At 47.4% G+C, this 17975-nt stretch overlaps 1 protein-coding gene across 1 annotated transcript; it reads left to right on the plus strand.

The window, feature by feature from the left end:
* The first annotated feature begins 3929 nt into the window (after positions 1-3929).
* On the plus strand, positions 3930-15179 carry SEC11C (SEC11 homolog C, signal peptidase complex subunit). The gene is made up of 6 exons (XM_005910419.3): positions 3930-4116; positions 7006-7115; positions 9925-10074; positions 12055-12174; positions 14319-14376; positions 14983-15179. Exons 1-6 carry the CDS (start codon positions 4030-4032, stop codon positions 15034-15036), a joined length of 579 nt encoding a protein of 192 aa, XP_005910481.2. The 5' UTR covers positions 3930-4029; the 3' UTR covers positions 15037-15179.
* The last annotated feature ends 2796 nt before the right edge of the window (positions 15180-17975 follow it).

Here is a 17975-nt window from a genome sequence, read left to right on the forward strand (position 1 = left end):
CATACATACACACTTAAACTTAGAAGCCAAATTGCACTTTCTCACAACAGTCAAATGACAGGGGACACAAATTGAAACAGCACCTTTGGTTAATGAATGTCACTTTCCTCCCCGCCTGCCTCCTTCCTTTCTCGTTCCTCTCTTTCTCTCTCTCCTCCTCCCCACACTCCTCCCCTTACTATTCCTGACACATTTCTTAGCACACATTCCTCACGGCTCGTTGTAACAATTGGAAGGCACAGGGAGGCACTCAGAAGAGTGAGCTCAGAGAGAAGAGCACGGCAGTTTGAGAAGTGGCTTGTTGTGACAAGCGCGCTTGGGCATCAGAGTGGGAGAGAGACTGAGGAGGACAGAGAGGCAGCCCAAACTTCCACCTTCTGATGATAACACCCCTGGACCACAGTGCAGTCCTTCTGAGACACATCCTTCCACAGATGAAGAAGCCAGAGAAGGCAGGGAGCGACTCAGAAAGCTGATGTCTGGTACATGCGCTCGGTGCAGCTGACCTAACTGCACTAACCCTAACCCTAACCCCAGCCCTAACCCAGGTCTGAGACGGCGGGACTCATTCCTATCCGGCCATCCTCCAGCGTTCCTGCCAGGGCTGAGCAGATTCCAAGGCTTCCTGTTTGCGCTCATTTAAGCATCAGTCCTCTCTGTCTCCACGAAGCCCAGGTGAAGCAGGGATGATGTTGGTTTGCAACACCATCAGTCTGTAGGAGGCAACTTGAACTTAGAAACTGAGAGTTGAACTCCCACCTGCAACCATGTCTGCTCCTGCAGTCCCAGGTTGGGGGCGAGCGGTTTCAGAGGACAGACAAGAGCAGAGGAGAGGCGGCACCACCCAGGGCATGTGCTTGGATTTGGAAAACTTAAGAGTATATAGGGGGCTTCCCAGGTGGCTCAGTGGTAGCGAATCCACCTGCAGTGCAGGAGAGGCAGGAGACAAGCGTTCAGTCCCTGGGTCGGGAAGATCCACTAGAGGAGGAAATGGCAACCTGCTCCAGGATCCTTGCCAGGAGAATTCCACGGACAAAGGAGCCTGGTGGGCTACAGTCTATGAGGTCGCAGAGAGCCAGACACGACTGAGGGACTGAGCACAATGTTTCACTAGAGGCTTGATGGTTGTCCAGTGTTTCAGAGGGGCTGCCTGCTGGGGGTTGAAAGTTGACCCAGATGGATTCTCAGTCCCTTTCAAGTGTTAGAGATTGTGATTCTAAATGGAGCAACTGGTCAATAGTGGGTGATTCAGGCTCTGAAATCACCCAGACCTGAAGCGCACAGAGTATTGTGTTTGAAAGGTAGAACTGTGGCAACAGTGTCTGTGAATTTAAAAGTTTAAGGGTTCATGCTTCTTTGGCTCAATAATTCAATTTCTTGGCATTTTATCTTATAGAACTACCAAGACACACACATACACACACACTCATTGCAGCATACATTGGAAACAAATTAGCAAGAGAGAAGAGACTGGGGGAAGGCCTCACACCAAGCTCCGGGGTGGAAAAGGTCTCTGGTCTTGTTAGTTTCCATTCCACTGGAGGATCTGTTGTGCCTGCATGTACCTGTCCTCATAGCCAGATGGGTCCTAAAATGCCTGTTACCTGATGGAAAATTTGGGCTGCATGGTTGACTAATGTACCACAGTTGTGATTTAAGGGTTTTCTGAGGACCAATACAGAAGTTGTTTCTCAAAAGGAGAGTAGGCATCCATGGGAGATCCCTGGCAGTCCATCAGTTAGGACTTGGCACTTGTACCGTGCAGGCATGGCTTCAAGCCCTGGTTGGAGAACATGCACGCCACATGTCAAAAAAAAAAAAAAAAAAAAAACAAAGGAGAGTAGGTGTCTGCCGAGGAGGGTACACATTAACTCCGAAATCCTAAAGGCCTGCCCGGTGATGCTCTTTTGGTGCTTGCTAGAGTTTGCAAAAACATTCTTATTCGCCGTCAACACTCTGATGTTGTATTATTCCACGTTATTATTGTATCTGTTGGCTCACACAATCTAAGTGGTAGGGCAGCTTACACTGGATCTGGATTGGCTGCGGAATCTTCCCTTGTTATGGTTCCCTTTAAAACTGGCAGGCTTACTGTCAGTTTGTAGGTGGGTTGGTGTAACACACTCAAAGTGGCCTCCAAATTCTGAAAGTACTCAAGTGTTGTTCTCTTTATTCAAGGTGGTTGTTTAGAGGTGCCACAACTGGTCTTTCACCTGGAAAGGAATCGCTCCACATGGTCCAGACTACTGAACTTTCAGAAACACGACTAAGATGGCAACAGTGAAATTTTTGCTTTTTTCTCACTCCCTCTAGTTTGTACATTTCTGACTGAAGCATCAAAACTACTTACTACTTCCCGGGAGTTCCCTGGTGGCCTAGGGGTTAAGATTCTGGGCTTTCACTGCAGTGACCTGGGGCCCAGGTTCAATCCCTGGTCAGGGAATGGTGTTCCCATAAGCTGTGTGGTGCAGCCAAAAAAAAAAAAAAGTATTTACTTCTCCATATTCATCAGCTCCAACCAGTATAATTTTAACAACGTGATATTTTTTCAGAGTGTCCTAACGATCAAGATCTCTGGAAACAACATTATGGCAGACTGTAGGATGTGTGTACGAGTGAGTCACTCAGTCTGTCTGACTCTTCTTGACCCCGTGGACTATAGCCTGCCAGGCTCTTCTGCCCATGGGATTCTCCAGGCAAGAATACTGGAGTGGGTTGCCATGCCCTTCTCCAGGGGATCTTCCCAACCCAGGGACTGAATCCAGGTCTCCTGCATTGCAGGCAGATTCTTTACCATGTGAGCCACCAGGGAAGCCCCCAAACTGACATAATTCCAAGGCAAGACTGTGAGGGTATACTGATGGCTTTTCCAGGTAAAAGCAAATTGCTTCTGGTGGTCCTTACAAATTGGTACGGAAAAAAGACTTATTTGGTCAATAGCTACGTGCCAAGTGCCAGGGGCTCTGTTGATTTGCTCAGGTAAAGACCTGGAATAGCAGCTACAATTGGAGTCACCACTTTATTTAGTTTACATTAATCCATGAGAGTTGGACTACAAAGAAAGCTGAGCGCCAAAGAACTGATGCCTTTGAACTGTAGTGTTGGAGAAGACTCTTGAGAGTCCCCTGGACTGCAAGGAGATCCAACCAGTCCAACCTAAAGGAAATTAGTCCTGAATATTCATTGCAAGGACGGATGCTGAAGCTCCAATACTTTGGCCACCTGATGCAAAGAACTGACTCATTTGAAAAGACCCTGATGCTGGGCAAGATTGAAGGTGGGAGAAGGGGATGACAGAGGATGAAATGGTTGGATAGCATCATCGACTTGATGGACATGAGTTTGGGTAAACTCCAGAAGTTGGTGATGGACAGGGAGGCCTGGTGTGCTGCAGTCCATAGGGTCCCAAAGAGTCGGACACAACTGAGCTACTGAACTCAACTGAACAAGTCACGCAGAGCGCGGGACTGAGAGCTTCAAAAGGCCCGCCTCTCCCAGGCCCCGCCCACCACCAGGCCCCACCCCTTCCCTGCCAGCCTCGGGGTAAAAGCCCCGCCTTCCGTGGTAGCAGTCATCCAATGGCCTAGATACACGGCTCGGTGAATGCCCAGGCTTTAGGTGTCCGCCTGGCGCCTGACCAGAGTCTTGGGGAACTCGGTTGCTCTTAAGCAGTCCCGTCCCCGAGCTGCCCGAGCGACACGCAAGCTCCCCCCGCAGTTTCCTCGCAAGGGGCAGACGAGGCCTCTGAGCCCGCTCGCCCCCCGCCCGCGGAGCCCCGGGTCGACCCCGGACGCGGCGCTCGCCGCGCGGGACTCTGGGAGTGGTAGTTCTCGTCCTGCTGGCTCCCTCTGGCTGTATAGGCGGCCGAGACTCGCCGGACTACAACTCCCAGACGCCCAAGGGCGCCTCCGCTCGGGCGGCCGGCGAGGCCGGTGGGCGGGGCCGGGCCGGCGCTCCGCAGCTGTCAGCGACTCCCGGAGCCCGCCTGCTGCCTCGGTGTGCCTCCCCGACCCCACCGGAGACCCCAGCATGGTGCGCGCCAGCACCGTGGGGGCGCATCTCCCCGCGTCCGGCTTGGACATCTTCGGGGACCTGAGGAAGATGAACAAGCGCCAGGTGAGGACGGCCCGCGTGGGGGTCGCGCCGCGGAGCCGGGGTCCCGGAGGCCCGGGAGGAGGACCTCCTCACAGAGCCGCGAGCCGGCGCGCTCTCGCCCCGAGGAGGGCGCGGTTAGCGGAGCGGGGGTGGCCGGGAGGGGAGCGAAGGGGACCCCGAGTGCGCGCTCTCGCCCTGACGGTGGCGCGGTTAGCGGAGCGGGGGGCGGGAGGGGAGGGAAGGGGAGCCCTGACCTGTGGACGTCAGATGTGGTTGAGGAAGCGGGGCTGGGGGAGCGGGCTGTCCCGCGAGGGACCCCGAGGGGCCGCCCGGTGGGCCCGGGGCCGGGCGTCTCTGCGGGGCTCTCGAGGCCGGGCGTGGGGTAGGCTGCCCGCGGGTGGGAGCGGCAGGCTCGGGGGGAGCGCTTCCGAGAGAGGGGAGCTGTCCCCTGATTCCTCCCCACCCCAGCACAGCGTCTCCCCTTCCCGGGGACTCAGGACCAAATGAGGCGCCTCGTGCGGGAGAGCGCGCCGGTCCTTCTCTGTCACTGTGGACCGAACCCGTGTTCCGGAAGGGCTTCCAGGGGTCCTCCCTAGTCTCCTTCAGACTCCCTGCTCTGGCAGCGCCTTGAATCTCGGAGACGGCCCGCTGCGGGGTCTTCGGGCACCTGGGCTTCATCTCTCACCCCTCCTGAGAGGACCTCCGAGGAAGACTTCCTGCTTGCCCTCCCCTTAGCCAGCCTCCGTATTCCTCTCTCTCTCTTTCTTCCAAGTAGAATTTCAGACGAGCGCAGTAGTGTTGCGGGGTTCGGGGACTTGCATCCTGTGAACGGGGCTGAGAAACCTGGTTGTCTCTAGGGGTGCGTGTCAGATGAATTCCTGGGAGCTTTTGTGATGAAGATGGGTTGCTGCAATAGATTATCACTAGCTTGAAAAGCCAACAGCTAATGCCCTGAGCGTTGATGCTGTTACAAGAAAATCCTCCAGGAAGCAGTTGTTGTTGAGTCGCTCAGTCTGGTCCGACTCTTTGGTACCCCATGGGCTGCCACCCGCCAGGTTCCATGGAACTGCCCCAGCAAGAATACTGCAGTGGGTTGCCAGTTTCTTCTCCAGGGAATCTTCCCGACCCAGGGATCGAACCTGCATCCCCTGCACTGGCAGGTGGATTCTTTACCCCTGAGCCACCAGGGAAGCCAGCTCACCTCCCCCCCCAACGCCCAACCCCAAGCAGAGACTTAATTAAGAATCTAAATTTAATTGGGTAGGCCTTTTAAATGTCTCTAAAACTGGTACCAATTATCAACTGCACACTGTCAGTGAAGGTCTTCTGAGGAGTGTGTCAAACCCTAAGTCGGTTTGCCTTTGAAAAGTTCTTTGTGTTCCCACTCTCGGTGATAAGCCCCATTAGTTTGCAATTGCCTACATTTTGCTAGTGTTCTAATTAAGATTCAAAAGCTCAAATCTGATGCCTCCTTGTACTTTTTTTTTAAGTTTTGTCTTTTTTCTTTTTCCCTCCAAAATAGCATCCTATGACACTCTTTCAGGCATGCTCGCTCCACCAGTCTTGGAGGCGGGACCTCCTTTTTCTGCTGCCCTTGCTTACTGTTAATTAAGGAAAGAGCCACATGCAAAAACAAGGACTCTTTGTTTCTGCAGTGAGGAAGAGAGGAAGAAAAACAGCCATTGGCATTTCTGCTGCCCCGCCAGTCACAATATCTGGTCTGAAATGTTTGTTTAAAACGCTGAGACGTTGGTTATTTCATCTTTGCTTGCCAAAGACTGAGTGTGGGCTGGGCTTGCTTCTAAACTCTGCTGGGGGGATTAAGTGCCAAGCATACAGAGTTGGTAGGCAAAGATGAACAAGAAAAGGCGCCAGTGTAATGTGGGGTGTGTATTTCCAATCAGCTTGTCAGTAGTTCCATCGAAATGACTTGTTTCTGGACGCCAGGATTTCAATTCTAGGCTTAGATAGTAGATCACTTAAAGGTAGGTTGTTAGAAAGGTGATCTGTGGTTTTGAAGCTAACTTGATTAGATTAATTAGTTTGTTAGACTTCTATATAATTGACTATTTTTAGCAAGTAGATGTCTTGCTCAAAGGAAATTTTTTTTTTTTTTGAGGAATTGGTTTTACGTCCCCTCAATGAATTTTTCAAGCATAGACAGTCATACTGGAAAATACATTCTTAGTACATAGTCTTTATTAGGTAAGTGGCAAGATTGTATAATTTGTTTTGTTAGAGTGGAGCTCAGTAGTCTGAAAACCTGTATAAAATTGGAGATCTCTGTAGAAAACCATGACTTGGGCCTTTCCTAATCAGAGTGGCAATTCATAATGAAACAATGGTTGTTTATTAAATCCAGTAAGTCACGTGGAGCAGGTGGCCAAGTTTTTGAATGTGAGCTCCAGTGAATAACTTCTGCTTTAGACTGATGTGACTCAAAAAGTTGATTTTACTTTAGAAGCAATGGTTTAATATCTTATAGCCCAACACTTAATATCCATTCAGCACTCCAGTTTCCTTTTTTGGTCACCTGGGAATTTAGTTTCATGATGTGCTATTGACACTTTTGCCAAAGAGCTTTAAAAAATGGTATGTACCTTTAATTTTGTTCTCCTGTTTTCACTGACTACATCAGAATGCCTTAGTTATTTTAATTCACCTTTGTCCCCACTTTTGTAACCTTCACAGTCACCTCAAAGTACACACTTTCACTTTCCATGGTCAAAAATTGAAATTCTTCCTAATCTTGTAGTTTGTGTGAATGCGTTTCAATTCCTAAAGTCACTTTAGGGGAAAAAAAAAAAGTCCTAAAGCTTTTTTGTTTTGATTTAAACGAGCACCTCTCCGATTTAGGGCAAGTGTGTTCTGCCGTGGTCCTCACTTCTGGTTTGCCCTGTTTTCTTCCAGCTCTACTACCAGGTCTTAAACTTCGCCATGATCGTGTCCTCTGCGCTCATGATCTGGAAAGGCCTGATTGTCCTCACCGGCAGCGAGAGCCCCATCGTGGTGGTGCTGAGGTGGGTCCCGCCGGCCGTCCAGCTGCTGTCGGCGACCCAGGAGCAGCATGGACAACCCAAACTCAGTGTCTTAGTTGGATGAGCTTTAGCGTGTTCTTTATTGGTACTTGTTTTGAAAAGGTTTCTTTTTTTTTTTTTTCCTGGCTTTTGTTGAAAACTCTTCTTTATCAATAGACATTGAGGCATTTCATCATGTTGACCTCATGCTCCAGAGTAATATGGTTTACTTCTATCTTTTAATGTTTTGTGCTTCCCTGGTGGCTCAGAGGGTAAAGAACCTGCCTGCAATGCGGAGACCCAAGTTGGATCTCTGGGTCGGGAAGACCCCTAGGAGAGGGGAATGGCAAACCCACTCCAGTATTCTTGCCTGGAGAATTCCATGGACAGAGGAGCCTGGCGGACTACAGCCCGTGGACTTGTGAAGAGTCAGACGTGACTGAGCGGCTATCAGCTTCACTTTCAAGTGCCTGAAGATGCTAATATGCCTGAGATAGTTGAGTCTCCCTGAGGTGGGCATGGAGCCCCTTTGCTCTCTAGGGGAGAGGCAGGCTGTGGCAGTGCTGTGGGCAAGGTCAGAGCCGACCAGGGCAGGAGAAGCAGCAGGGCCCCTGGCTTCCTGTCCCTCCTCTGGGTCCTGCAGCCACGTGATGGGGACAGCCCCGGCCCTGGCTTCACTGGGCCGCCCTTCTGTGACTGGCCAAGGGACCCACTTCTAGAGATACAGCATTTCATAAACTTAGGAGCCTGAGGATGGCATAACTCACACACAGAGCTGAGGCGGGCTCTAACTCACTGGTGTTCACACCGTGCTCCAGGACTGCCGAAGGGCCAGGTGGATGCGTTAGGAGGGAGAAGGGGACCAAGCTCTTGGGCCCCCTTAGCCTTGCTTCAGTTGTGACAGCTCCACTTCTATGCATTTTATGTGATTATACTTTACCTGGTAAGATTTCATTTGAAAGAAGGATTTTAAGGCTTTTGGGAAAAAAAAGAAGAAATTAAACCCCTCAAATTCAGATGGCCCTGTCATTCCACAAGTAAGGTAGCTGAGGTCTAGTGTGGCATGCTGCTTCCATCTCACAGTTACTTCTGCAGAGCCAGGGCTCTGTCCGAGGTGCTCTGGCTCTTCTTCAGTCCGCAGACGTGCATGCAGAGATTGTTGTGAAATCGCAGCTTGTGGGGACTTCTTCTTCTTTTAAAGCATCCTTTGTAAACTCTGAAGCAGTTTGGTTGGTCAGCATAAGCTGTTGACATCACAAGGGATGTGTGACCTTGGGGAACTCCCTGGGCCCTTAAGGAAAGCAAGTGTAAGTAGTTACTAGTCGTTTAAATGTAATTTAAACATTTCAAAGAACTGCGGTCCTAACGGGGCACCATAATGACTCTATGCCAAACTGCAGTGCACACTTCCTACCTCTCAGACTTGTTCGGGGAGTTGTTTTTTAAACAAACAAAACAACGAGGTCCTTGTTATCACAGACGGAGATGGTTCTCTTCCCACTGCGTGTCTTCAGGGATTTTGATGAAGTAAAGATGAAGCAGTAGATTAAGAAATTATCCTAACATTTTAACTGTCATTCTTTAAAAGAAAATGAAACCCTGAAGCAATTATGTAGTATTTTCAGAAGATGACGAGATGAATTTCTGTGTTGGGGGGACAAATAACTTTCTTTGTTGTCAGTCAGGCCATCAGTCAGTCGCTCAGTTGTGTCTGACTCTCTGCGACGCCATGGACCACAGCACTCCAGGCCTCCCCAGCACCAACTCCCGGAGCTTGCTCAAACTCATGTCCATCCAGTGGTCTATGTTGGGGGAAGAAAAAAATTGTTTTTACTTAGATATCTGCTTTTTCTTTTCCTCTTAGTCTTTTCTATTTCTAGCTGTTTGTACCTTTTTAATTCACATTTTCTATTTTTGATTGCTGAATCTATTACCAGACCTAGTGGCAATGGTTTCACTTAAAAATAAACCTCTTGGCAGTCCCCTGGTGGTTCAGTGGTTGGGACTGCAAGCTTTCATTGCCAGGGGTGCGGGTTCAGTCCCTGACCGGGAAACTAAGGTCCTGCAGGCCTCATGGCAAGGCAGTAACATACACCTCTTAGTAGCTGCAGGCCAGGCTCGGCTGCCTGCCCCTGGCTACCTGCCTCGGGTGCTGACAAGTGGGAGGTCAGCAGCCCTGGTGGGACAGGAGGACCAGCATCTGGAATGGCTCCTGTTGTGAACCCACGTCTTCCTGTAAAGCTCCCCATCTCTTCATTAGGCTGGTTCTTTCTCCCCCTTCCTGCCCTCAGCAAACTAACTCATCATTGGCTGTCAGACCCCTGTATTTAGGTATTATTTATTTTCTCATGCATTAAAACAAAGCAGAAGCACATGTGAAATGAGTTCTGTTTCGATGACTTCAGCTTCCACTAAATTACATACACACGACAGAATGCAAGAATGACCCTAGAGTATTAACCATAGTATTTGTATTGATAGATGTAAAACCCTTATAAGGCTAAAAATGGATTATTTACTTCAAGGGGTCCAGCTTATTCTTAGTTCTTTTTCCACCTAAACAAATCATCGAGGGGCCACTAATGCCCTTTTCATGCTCAAATCCGAGAAGAAATCGCTCCCTTTTTCACCGCTGTCACCTTGAGCAGTCAGATGGGAATCTCGGAAGCTTGTTTTATTGCTCATAGATTCTGCTTGACGGTTGGTAAAAGTTGACATTCCAAGTAGTATGTTTGTTAATATCCTTTGTGATTTGAAACGTTTGGCTGGTGAGCCCAGGGCACTTCTGACGTGACTTTGTGTTTCTTTCCAGCGGCAGCATGGAGCCAGCCTTTCACAGGGGCGACCTTCTGTTCCTAACGAATTTCCGGGAAGACCCCATTAGAGCTGGAGAAATCGTTGTTTTCAAAGTCGAAGGACGTGACATCCCAATAGTTCACAGAGTAATCAAAGTTCACGAAAAGTAAAGAGCCTTTACTTCTCTTTGATTTTATTTTGTAGACAAGACTGTGGACAGCTTTAGTGGTTGATTAGAAAGTAGCAAAACCACTGGATTACATTCCTAGTTTTGCCATTTAGTGATTGGGGTGACTTTGGACCTGTGACTTAACTCAGGCGGTGAGATGTGAATGTCAGTATTTTACCCACAGTAACCCCCAGGGCGAGTGTGAGAATGAAACGAACTGATATTTACTAAAGCACTTGACGAACTTGCTGTACAAGGTAAGGTGGAATGTATTCTTGCATAATATTACTTATTTGAAGGAATCTCAAAACAAAATCAAATCTCATGGTCACTGAGGATCATTTTGATAAGAGAATTATCTCCTGAAATGCAGAAAGCTGCCTGTTTCTCTTTGTCACTATGGACTAACTGGCATTCTCAGCAGTAATATTAGCCTTGGATGAATACAAATTCCTTTCCCCAGCCGGCCCCGTGATTTGATTACTGCACATCCTGCGTTAATTCCACCCCTCCCCTCAGGACAGCTTTGCCTCTCCCTCAGACGTCAGTGATGACTTAATGGGACACTTCTTGGGGACCAGAAGCAACTGTTTCTAGCTCAAATGTATTGCTTCCCTGAAAGAGTACAGTCAGGTGATTAGTGGAAATGTTACATTTTATTTATTTGGTTATTCATTTACCTTTATGCATCTTAGTGCAGCCTTTTACTTGCATGCATTGTAGAATTAAAATTAGGTATGTGTATTAGTATATTTTAAACAATGGAGCATTGCTCCGTTATTGTTTGTGTGTGTGTGTGTGTGTGAGTCTGTTTCTGATAAGAGATTCTCATTCCATTCAGTAGTTCCAGGTGTTCCCCAGAGATATTTGATACTTAAGATATCCACTTCATTAACAGGTCAGTTAGCATGACCCTGTTTCAGTTTGTGTTAATACACTGGGACTACAACTAGCATTACCTTGTTCATAGTACTTGATAACTTACAGGTGGAGAAATAGGCTCTGTCATGATTGTGACAGAACTTGCACCTGATTTTAAAACAATATCCAAAGATGAGAAGTTGCTCAAAACTGAGAAATAATGATATTTTTCTATAATTTACATGAATTGTGAGCAACAGCCCAGATTTTTTTCCCCTCTTAATTTCTTGTATAACCATGGCTGCAAATAAGCTAGCTCCCTTTGGCATGGTTTCAAATCTTTGTAGGCTTTTAGTATTTTATCAAATTACTTAACACATTTTGTCATTTGTCTTATTGAAAAATAGATCCTTTTAATAGTTCTATAAGGCTGTAATATTGTGTTTCTGGTGTCAGGGCTATGTAAGCCCCAGTTTACAGTGTTTAAAACAATTCCCACCTGTCTCTAACACAGCAGTTTTGTGCCGTTCATAATTCCTGTTTGTTTGCAAACTGGATTGTATGCCACTTGGCTCAGTGGTGAAGGAAATAAGGCGTTCACACATCCCACGTTTGGTAAGGAAAAGAAAGTTTGAGAAGAGCTAAGAGAACACTTGTGTTTGAATTACCTTATGTTCAGATCTGTGTAATCTGGTACTCTGTTCACATGTAGAGTCAAGAGGAATATACTCCATGTGTAATCTAGTACTCTGTTCACATCTAGAGTCAAGAGGAATATACTCCATGTTAACCTGTTGGTCCCTGAGGACAAAGAATGGATGGAAATGGACTCCGGAGCTAATCAGGGCCTTCCTGGCACCCTGTGCTATGCCATGCATTTTGGTCAACAGGGGAACTTCAGTGTTTTTGAATTTAAGTCTACAAAATTGTCATTAGATCTGTGCTTGAGTTGAATGGTTGTCTGCCAGCAGGCATCTTAAGGCGAAAAAGACCAAGTCATGTTTGACTGCTTTTCTCCATGCCCACCCTTGCCTGTAAAGGGTAGGCCAAACTGACATTGTTTTGATGATACTGCACTGAAAATAATCTTTGAAAGGACCTTGTTTTGCTTTCCAGAGACAATGGAGACATCAAATTTCTGACTAAAGGAGATAATAATGAAGTTGATGATAGAGGCTTGTACAAAGAAGGCCAGAACTGGCTCGAAAAGAAGGATGTGGTAGGGCGAGCCCGAGGGTGAGTGAGGATTAACTTTTCTTTTAAGTTCCATAGAATATGCAGAAACCAGAAAAATATTTAGAAACAAAGAAGTCAAATGTAGAGGTAAATGGAATCGTTCATTCCAAAGATGATATGTCAGGAGAGTTGTAAGCAGTTCTACTTTATCTTGTGAGGAGTAAACGAAGCTCAGAACTGCCCGAGGACCTGAAATCTAAAGCTGAATGCCAGTATTCTATCTATATCATGGATTCAATTCTATTTTGGAAATAAATCCTCACCTGGAGATTAGTTACTTATACATTTTAAATAATTAGAAGTAATCCTTTCAGAAATAACCACTGTTTAACACTGTGGCGAATGTTCTAGGTATTCCTTGTACCTATATAGATGTGTGTGTGCATACATAATATATAATTTTACGTAAGGAGTTTTATTTTTTCACCCAGCAGGAAGTTGGAAATCACTTTCTGTGCCAAATCTATCCCTATGTCCTTTTAAACAGCTGCATGCTGTTCCTCTGAGAATTGTAACTTGTCTCACTAGTCCTCTTCTGATGGATATTTAGATTGTTCCCCTGAGTTTTCACTACTAAGAAAAGTTCTGTGATCATATTTTTTTTTCATACCCATCTTTGCATCATTGTTCTAGCCATGAGTTCTGCTTCTGATTGACACAGCAGAGCCTCTCCTCTTATTAAATACCCAAAAAGGTGATTCTTCCCCTCTCTCGGTGGCCCTTTTTCTGATTAACCCTTGCTAGAAATACCCCTTTCATCGAAACCCTGCCTGCTGTGTAAGGCTGGAGAACACGGGTGACCGTTTTCTAAGATGCAGCTTCACTCATCAGCGTATGGTTGGAGGCCTCCTCCAGCCCCTTCTCCCCCTCTGCTCACGTTCTAATCGCTTTCACTCTGCCGCGTTTCCTCCTGAACATGTGCAGGAAGGTGAGGGGGGCCTGCGGCTGGCCAGCCCTGTGTTTTTAGACACTCCGGTGAGAGACTGTAGAAGTGAGAGGTTGGAGCTGTTGCATTAAGCAGGCTGGAGGGTACCAGGAGGTGTTATGTTTATCATCAGTGACATGATGGAGTCTTGGGTCAAACTGATTCTGTATTGACATTGATTTTGTCAGCTGCTGCTAAGTCACTTCAGTCGTGTTCGACTCTGTGCGACCCTATAGACAGCAGCCCACCAGGTTCCCCTGTCCCTGGGATTCTCCAGGCAAGAGTACTGGAGTGGGGTGCCATTGCCTCCTCTGGATTTTGTCAGCGATGTCATTCATTGGCTGGTTTCTGCTGGCTTATTATCTCTGGGATCATAGTCATGTTTGGGTATAAATGATGTAATCCACATTTGCATTCACTGCCCAACCAGCTTGTTTGTTGCCTCTGAAAAGTGCTGTGCAATGAAAATGATGGGGCTTCCCTGCTGGCTCAGGTGGTAAAGAAACCGCCTGCAGTGCGGGAGAGCTGGGTCCAATCCCTGGGTTGGGAAGATCCCTTGGAGAGAAAAAGGCTACCCACTCCAGTATTCTGGCCTGGAGAATCCCTGAGGACAAAGGAGCCTGGTGGGCTACAGTCCATGGGGTCGCACAGTCGGACACGACTGAGCAAATAAGCACAATGAAAATGATGAGGATTCCTTCAGTTACAAACCACTTATTCTTGTGCTGTCAAAGGTCTCTCTCTCAGCAGTTTACATATAGGTTGTCTGAATCTTCAGTTCAGTCCCGTCGCTCAGTCGTGTCCGACTCTTTGCGACCCCATGGACTGTAGCACACCAGGCCTCCCTGTCCATCACCAACTCCTGGAGTTTGCCCACTTCTCTACTAAGAAAAATCAAGAACTTGCTTTGTGAAAGTTGCCAGTTCTGTTGTACAAGGGGCTCACCTATTTTCATGCTGTTACAGCGGAGTGCAGCAAGACAAGACACGTAGCATCTCCTCCTGCTGACTTGCCTTCTTAAAAAATCGTCCTGGCTGTTAGCTCTGCTGCTTTTTACTAATAAAGCCTTTTGAGACAGCGGTGCATGTTGCTTTTATGGCCCCAGTCAGTGGTGTTCCCGAGGAAGGCTTTGCCCTAATGCTGATTCATAGTGTTTTTAAGTATTACTATCATATTACAAACACTGTTTACATTTCTGGCTGTTTATCCCACAATTTAGGTTTTTACCATATGTCGGTATGGTCACCATAATAATGAACGACTATCCCAAATTTAAGGTAGGAATTTATTTGTATGTCTGTATTTTAAAAAAAAAATATTGGCGCTTTTACATGTGCAACTGTAGAGATGCGGTCTGTTTAAAATGTTTTGCTGGCTAATTCGTCTGCAGAGTATGTGCTGTTAACTACAAGTAATCATTTAAATTGTAAATTTTAAATTATTGAAAGTGGCTACTTCTACCTTTTATGTTTATATAGTGTTTTCTAAAATGGCAGCTATATATTTTTTGCTTTTTATTATGCACATCTTTAAACATAGGGAAAAAGTAGTACAATAAGCCTAGTAATGCTTATTTCCCAACTTCAACAAGAATAGTATCCATATTTGGTTTTTTTAATCTCTTGAAACACAGTAGGAAGCCCATGCAGGAATGGGTAGCGCATTGCAGTGTTTGCTGGGCGTGTGGTCCTTGGGCTGTCAGTGTGCTGGGGTGTGCATTGCCGTGTGTTGCCGGCAGCGCACTAGGAGACCAAGCGCAGGGAAGAGGCCATCCTTTGGCTCTGCCTGGCCCAGCACTGACCAGACTGGATCTGAACACACTCACAGACCAGGTTCATTTGTAGACCTGTGTTCACACATTTTCCACTGTGTTTTCCCTACAGTATGCTCTTTTGGCTGTAATGGGTGCATATGTGTTACTGAAACGTGAATCCTGAAGTGAAAGGCAGTTCCTGGGACCAGACTGAAAGAAATTTTGTTGAAGAGAAAAGTTAATATATTTGAAATGTTCCACTTTCTGTATAAAAGGAAACGGTGTGGAGACGTTTTGTCTTGTTCGAATAAATGATTCATCAGTAAAGATTGCTTTCTTTTGTGGACTCTGATTCGGGTGTGTTCAACCTCTCTGCCACTCACGATAATCGGGCTGAACCGAGCTTGAGGGTCTGCAGCGCTTCAGGAACTGGGCAGGCCGTCTCTGGGCCTGGCTGGCTGGGAGGACAGAGCATAGTCCAAACGCGGTACAGTGGTCACATCTGGGTTTTAAAAAGACAATTCTCCTTTACTGTAGCGTCCTGCTGCTGCTGCTGCTAAATCGCTTCAGTCGTGTCCGACTCTGTGCGACCCCATAGACGGCAGCCCACCAGGCTCCCCCGTCCCTGGGATTCTCCAGGCAAGAACACTGGAGTGGGTTGCCATTTCTTTCTCCAATGCATGAAAGTGAAAAGTGAAAGGGAAGTCGCTCAGTTGTGTCTGACTCTTATCGACCCCATGGACTGCAGCCCACTAGGCTCCTCCGTCCATGGGATTTTCCAGGCAAGAGTACTGGAGTGGGGTGCCATTGCCTTCTCCGTGTAGTGTCCTTATGGGAGAGAAACCCAAAAGGGAGGGGATGCATGTGTGTGTATAGCTGATTCATTTTGTTTACACTAGAAGCTAACACAACATTGTAAAGCAATTATACTGCAATAAAAATCATTAAAAAATTTTTTTTTTAAATAAAATTCTTCACTTACTTTTTCTGGGGAAAACAGGCCCTTAAAAGGAAATAATTTCTTATTTATAGAAGTGTAGTCTGATAAATGAATAAAGCCTATAAAATCTCTTTGGAAGGAAAGATGTAATCTGCTTTGTTCTTGTGGTTTGGTGTATCTTGAGATCGTTGGATAAATTATTTAATAAGAGTTTGCAACAATGTGTACTCCTCTGATAAACTGCAGAAAGCACAGATGTGTAGAAGGGCCGTGTTCCTCTTCCCTTCAGCCTCCCTTTTCCGTTCCCCAGGGTTATAGTTTAGTCCTGCGTATACAATAGTCCTTCATTAAAATATTGATCAGACCCAATATCCCGGCCGCTGCCTTAGGTCCTGGGGCTGCTCAGAGCCGGCCTGGAAGAAGGTTACAGTCCAGTGGGAGGAACAGGTGATAAATTGACTTTGGGAGGGGCAGCTTCTGTGAGAAGGTGAAGCAGGGGTGTGGGTAGACGGTGATTTCCACATGGTCAGGGAAGACCTCCGAGGGGGGCACGGTGAGCAGACTTGAAAGAAAGGCGAGGCACTGAGGCACGGACGTCCTGGGGAAGAGCCTGGCCCCGGTAGACGAGGACTCTGATTCGGGAGGTCCGGGGAAGGGGCACTGAGACAGCACTCCCAGGGACACGGGTGTTGCTGGTGCCTGGACCACACTGCAAAGCGTCAAGGGACTGGAAAGGACGAGGATGCCAGTGGGGTTTCCAGGTACTCTTCAGTTTTGCCAAAATGTTCCCTTTTTGCCGAATGATACGATGTTGACATCCTACTCAGTCAGAACTTACAAATCTGCCTCATTCTTTCAGGTTTGTCCAGCTCGGATCTAAGGATTTGGAATCCCTACAGGTCACTTATGGAGATGGAAATGGCAACCCGCTTCAGTATTCTTGCCTGGACGTTGCATGGACAGAGGAGCCTGGCAGGTGACAGTCCGCGGGGCTGCAAGAGTCGGACACGACGGCACTAACCCCCACCCGCACCGGGTCATGTAAGCACCGGGGGCTTGCGCGCACCCTCCCTCAGCCTCCAGCGGAGGATGCGAACAGCCCTCAGCACCCCGTGTGTCCCCAGAAATCGGCAGATGACTCCTCAGCCTGATGCTGCCCGAGTATCCGCTTGCACTCTAAACGGCACCCGCGGTCACCCGTGTCTTCCTCTGTGCTGTAACCGTGCCGTGACTGAGCTCCGAGTTGGTGACGACCAGCAGGAGCGGTCTGTGGGGGCGGGGCAGCCTGCACTTTAGCCTTTCATCTTCACTAAAATCGGTTATTGAGACAGTGATGGACTCCTCCTGTTGAAATCAGCAAAGTGATAGAAAAAAATTTACAGGATACTTCCTAAGAAAAATTTTCTCTTGTGCCCTTTAGTAAACTGTTTTTAAAGAAAAATAGATTTCCCCCACCACCACCCCGAACTAAAAGAATTTTTAAATGTTAGGTCAGAACTTTATTATTTTAGCATCTTCCAGAGGTCCTATAGTTGGTTAATACAAACTTTAAGAAGCTCTTCAGGGACTTCCCTGGTGGGCCCGTAGCTAAGACCGCACGCTCCCAGGGCAGGGGGCCAGGTTCAGTCCCTGGTCAGGGAATTAGATCCCACATGCTGCAAGTAAGACTTGGGGCAGCCAAATAAATATTGTTAAAAATAAAAAGCTCCTTAATGTGGCTAAGATTTTTGGCAGTCCTTTGAACATGGTGATATTCTGAAATAAACTTCGCCAAGACATCTAAGACTCGAATGTGGCTCAGCCAGTGCTAAAAGCACTGCTGTGGCTCATTAGAAAGCCTAATCTTGTTTGGCCTTTTTGAGGCTATTGTGTTGTGTGTGTTCAGTCGCTCAGTCGTGTCTGACTCTTGGCAGCCCCATGGAATGTAGCCCACCGGGCTCCTCTGTCCATGGGATTCTCCAGGCAAGAATACTGGAGTCGGTTGTCATTTTCTTCTCCAGGGGATCTTCCTGACCCAGGGATCGAATCTGTGTCTCTTGGGTGTCCTGCACTGGCAGGCGGATTCTTGACCACTAGCGCCACCTAGGAAGCCCCTTAGAGGTTATTGGTCTTTATCAAATAGAAGTGATGGGGGTTCATTCTGGATGGCCTCAGCTGCAGCCCCAGTGTCTAGAATGAGAGCC

The sequence above is a fragment of the Bos mutus genome, chromosome 24 (assembly GCF_027580195.1).
Source record: "Bos mutus isolate GX-2022 chromosome 24, NWIPB_WYAK_1.1, whole genome shotgun sequence".
NCBI classification, from domain to species: Eukaryota; Metazoa; Chordata; class Mammalia; order Artiodactyla; family Bovidae; genus Bos; species Bos mutus.

Bases quoted from the DNA above. Each gene is read 5' to 3' on its own strand.
- SEC11C (XM_005910419.3), top strand. From the start codon at position 4,030: ATGGTGCGCGCCAGCACCGTGGGGGCGCATCTCCCCGCGTCCGGCTTG. The intron at 4,117-7,005 runs GTGAGGACGGCC...GTTTTCTTCCAG, and splicing joins GGAAGATGAACAAGCGCCAG to CTCTACTACCAGGTCTTAAA. The intron at 12,175-14,318 runs GTGAGTGAGGAT...CCCACAATTTAG, and splicing joins GTGGTAGGGCGAGCCCGAGG to GTTTTTACCATATGTCGGTA.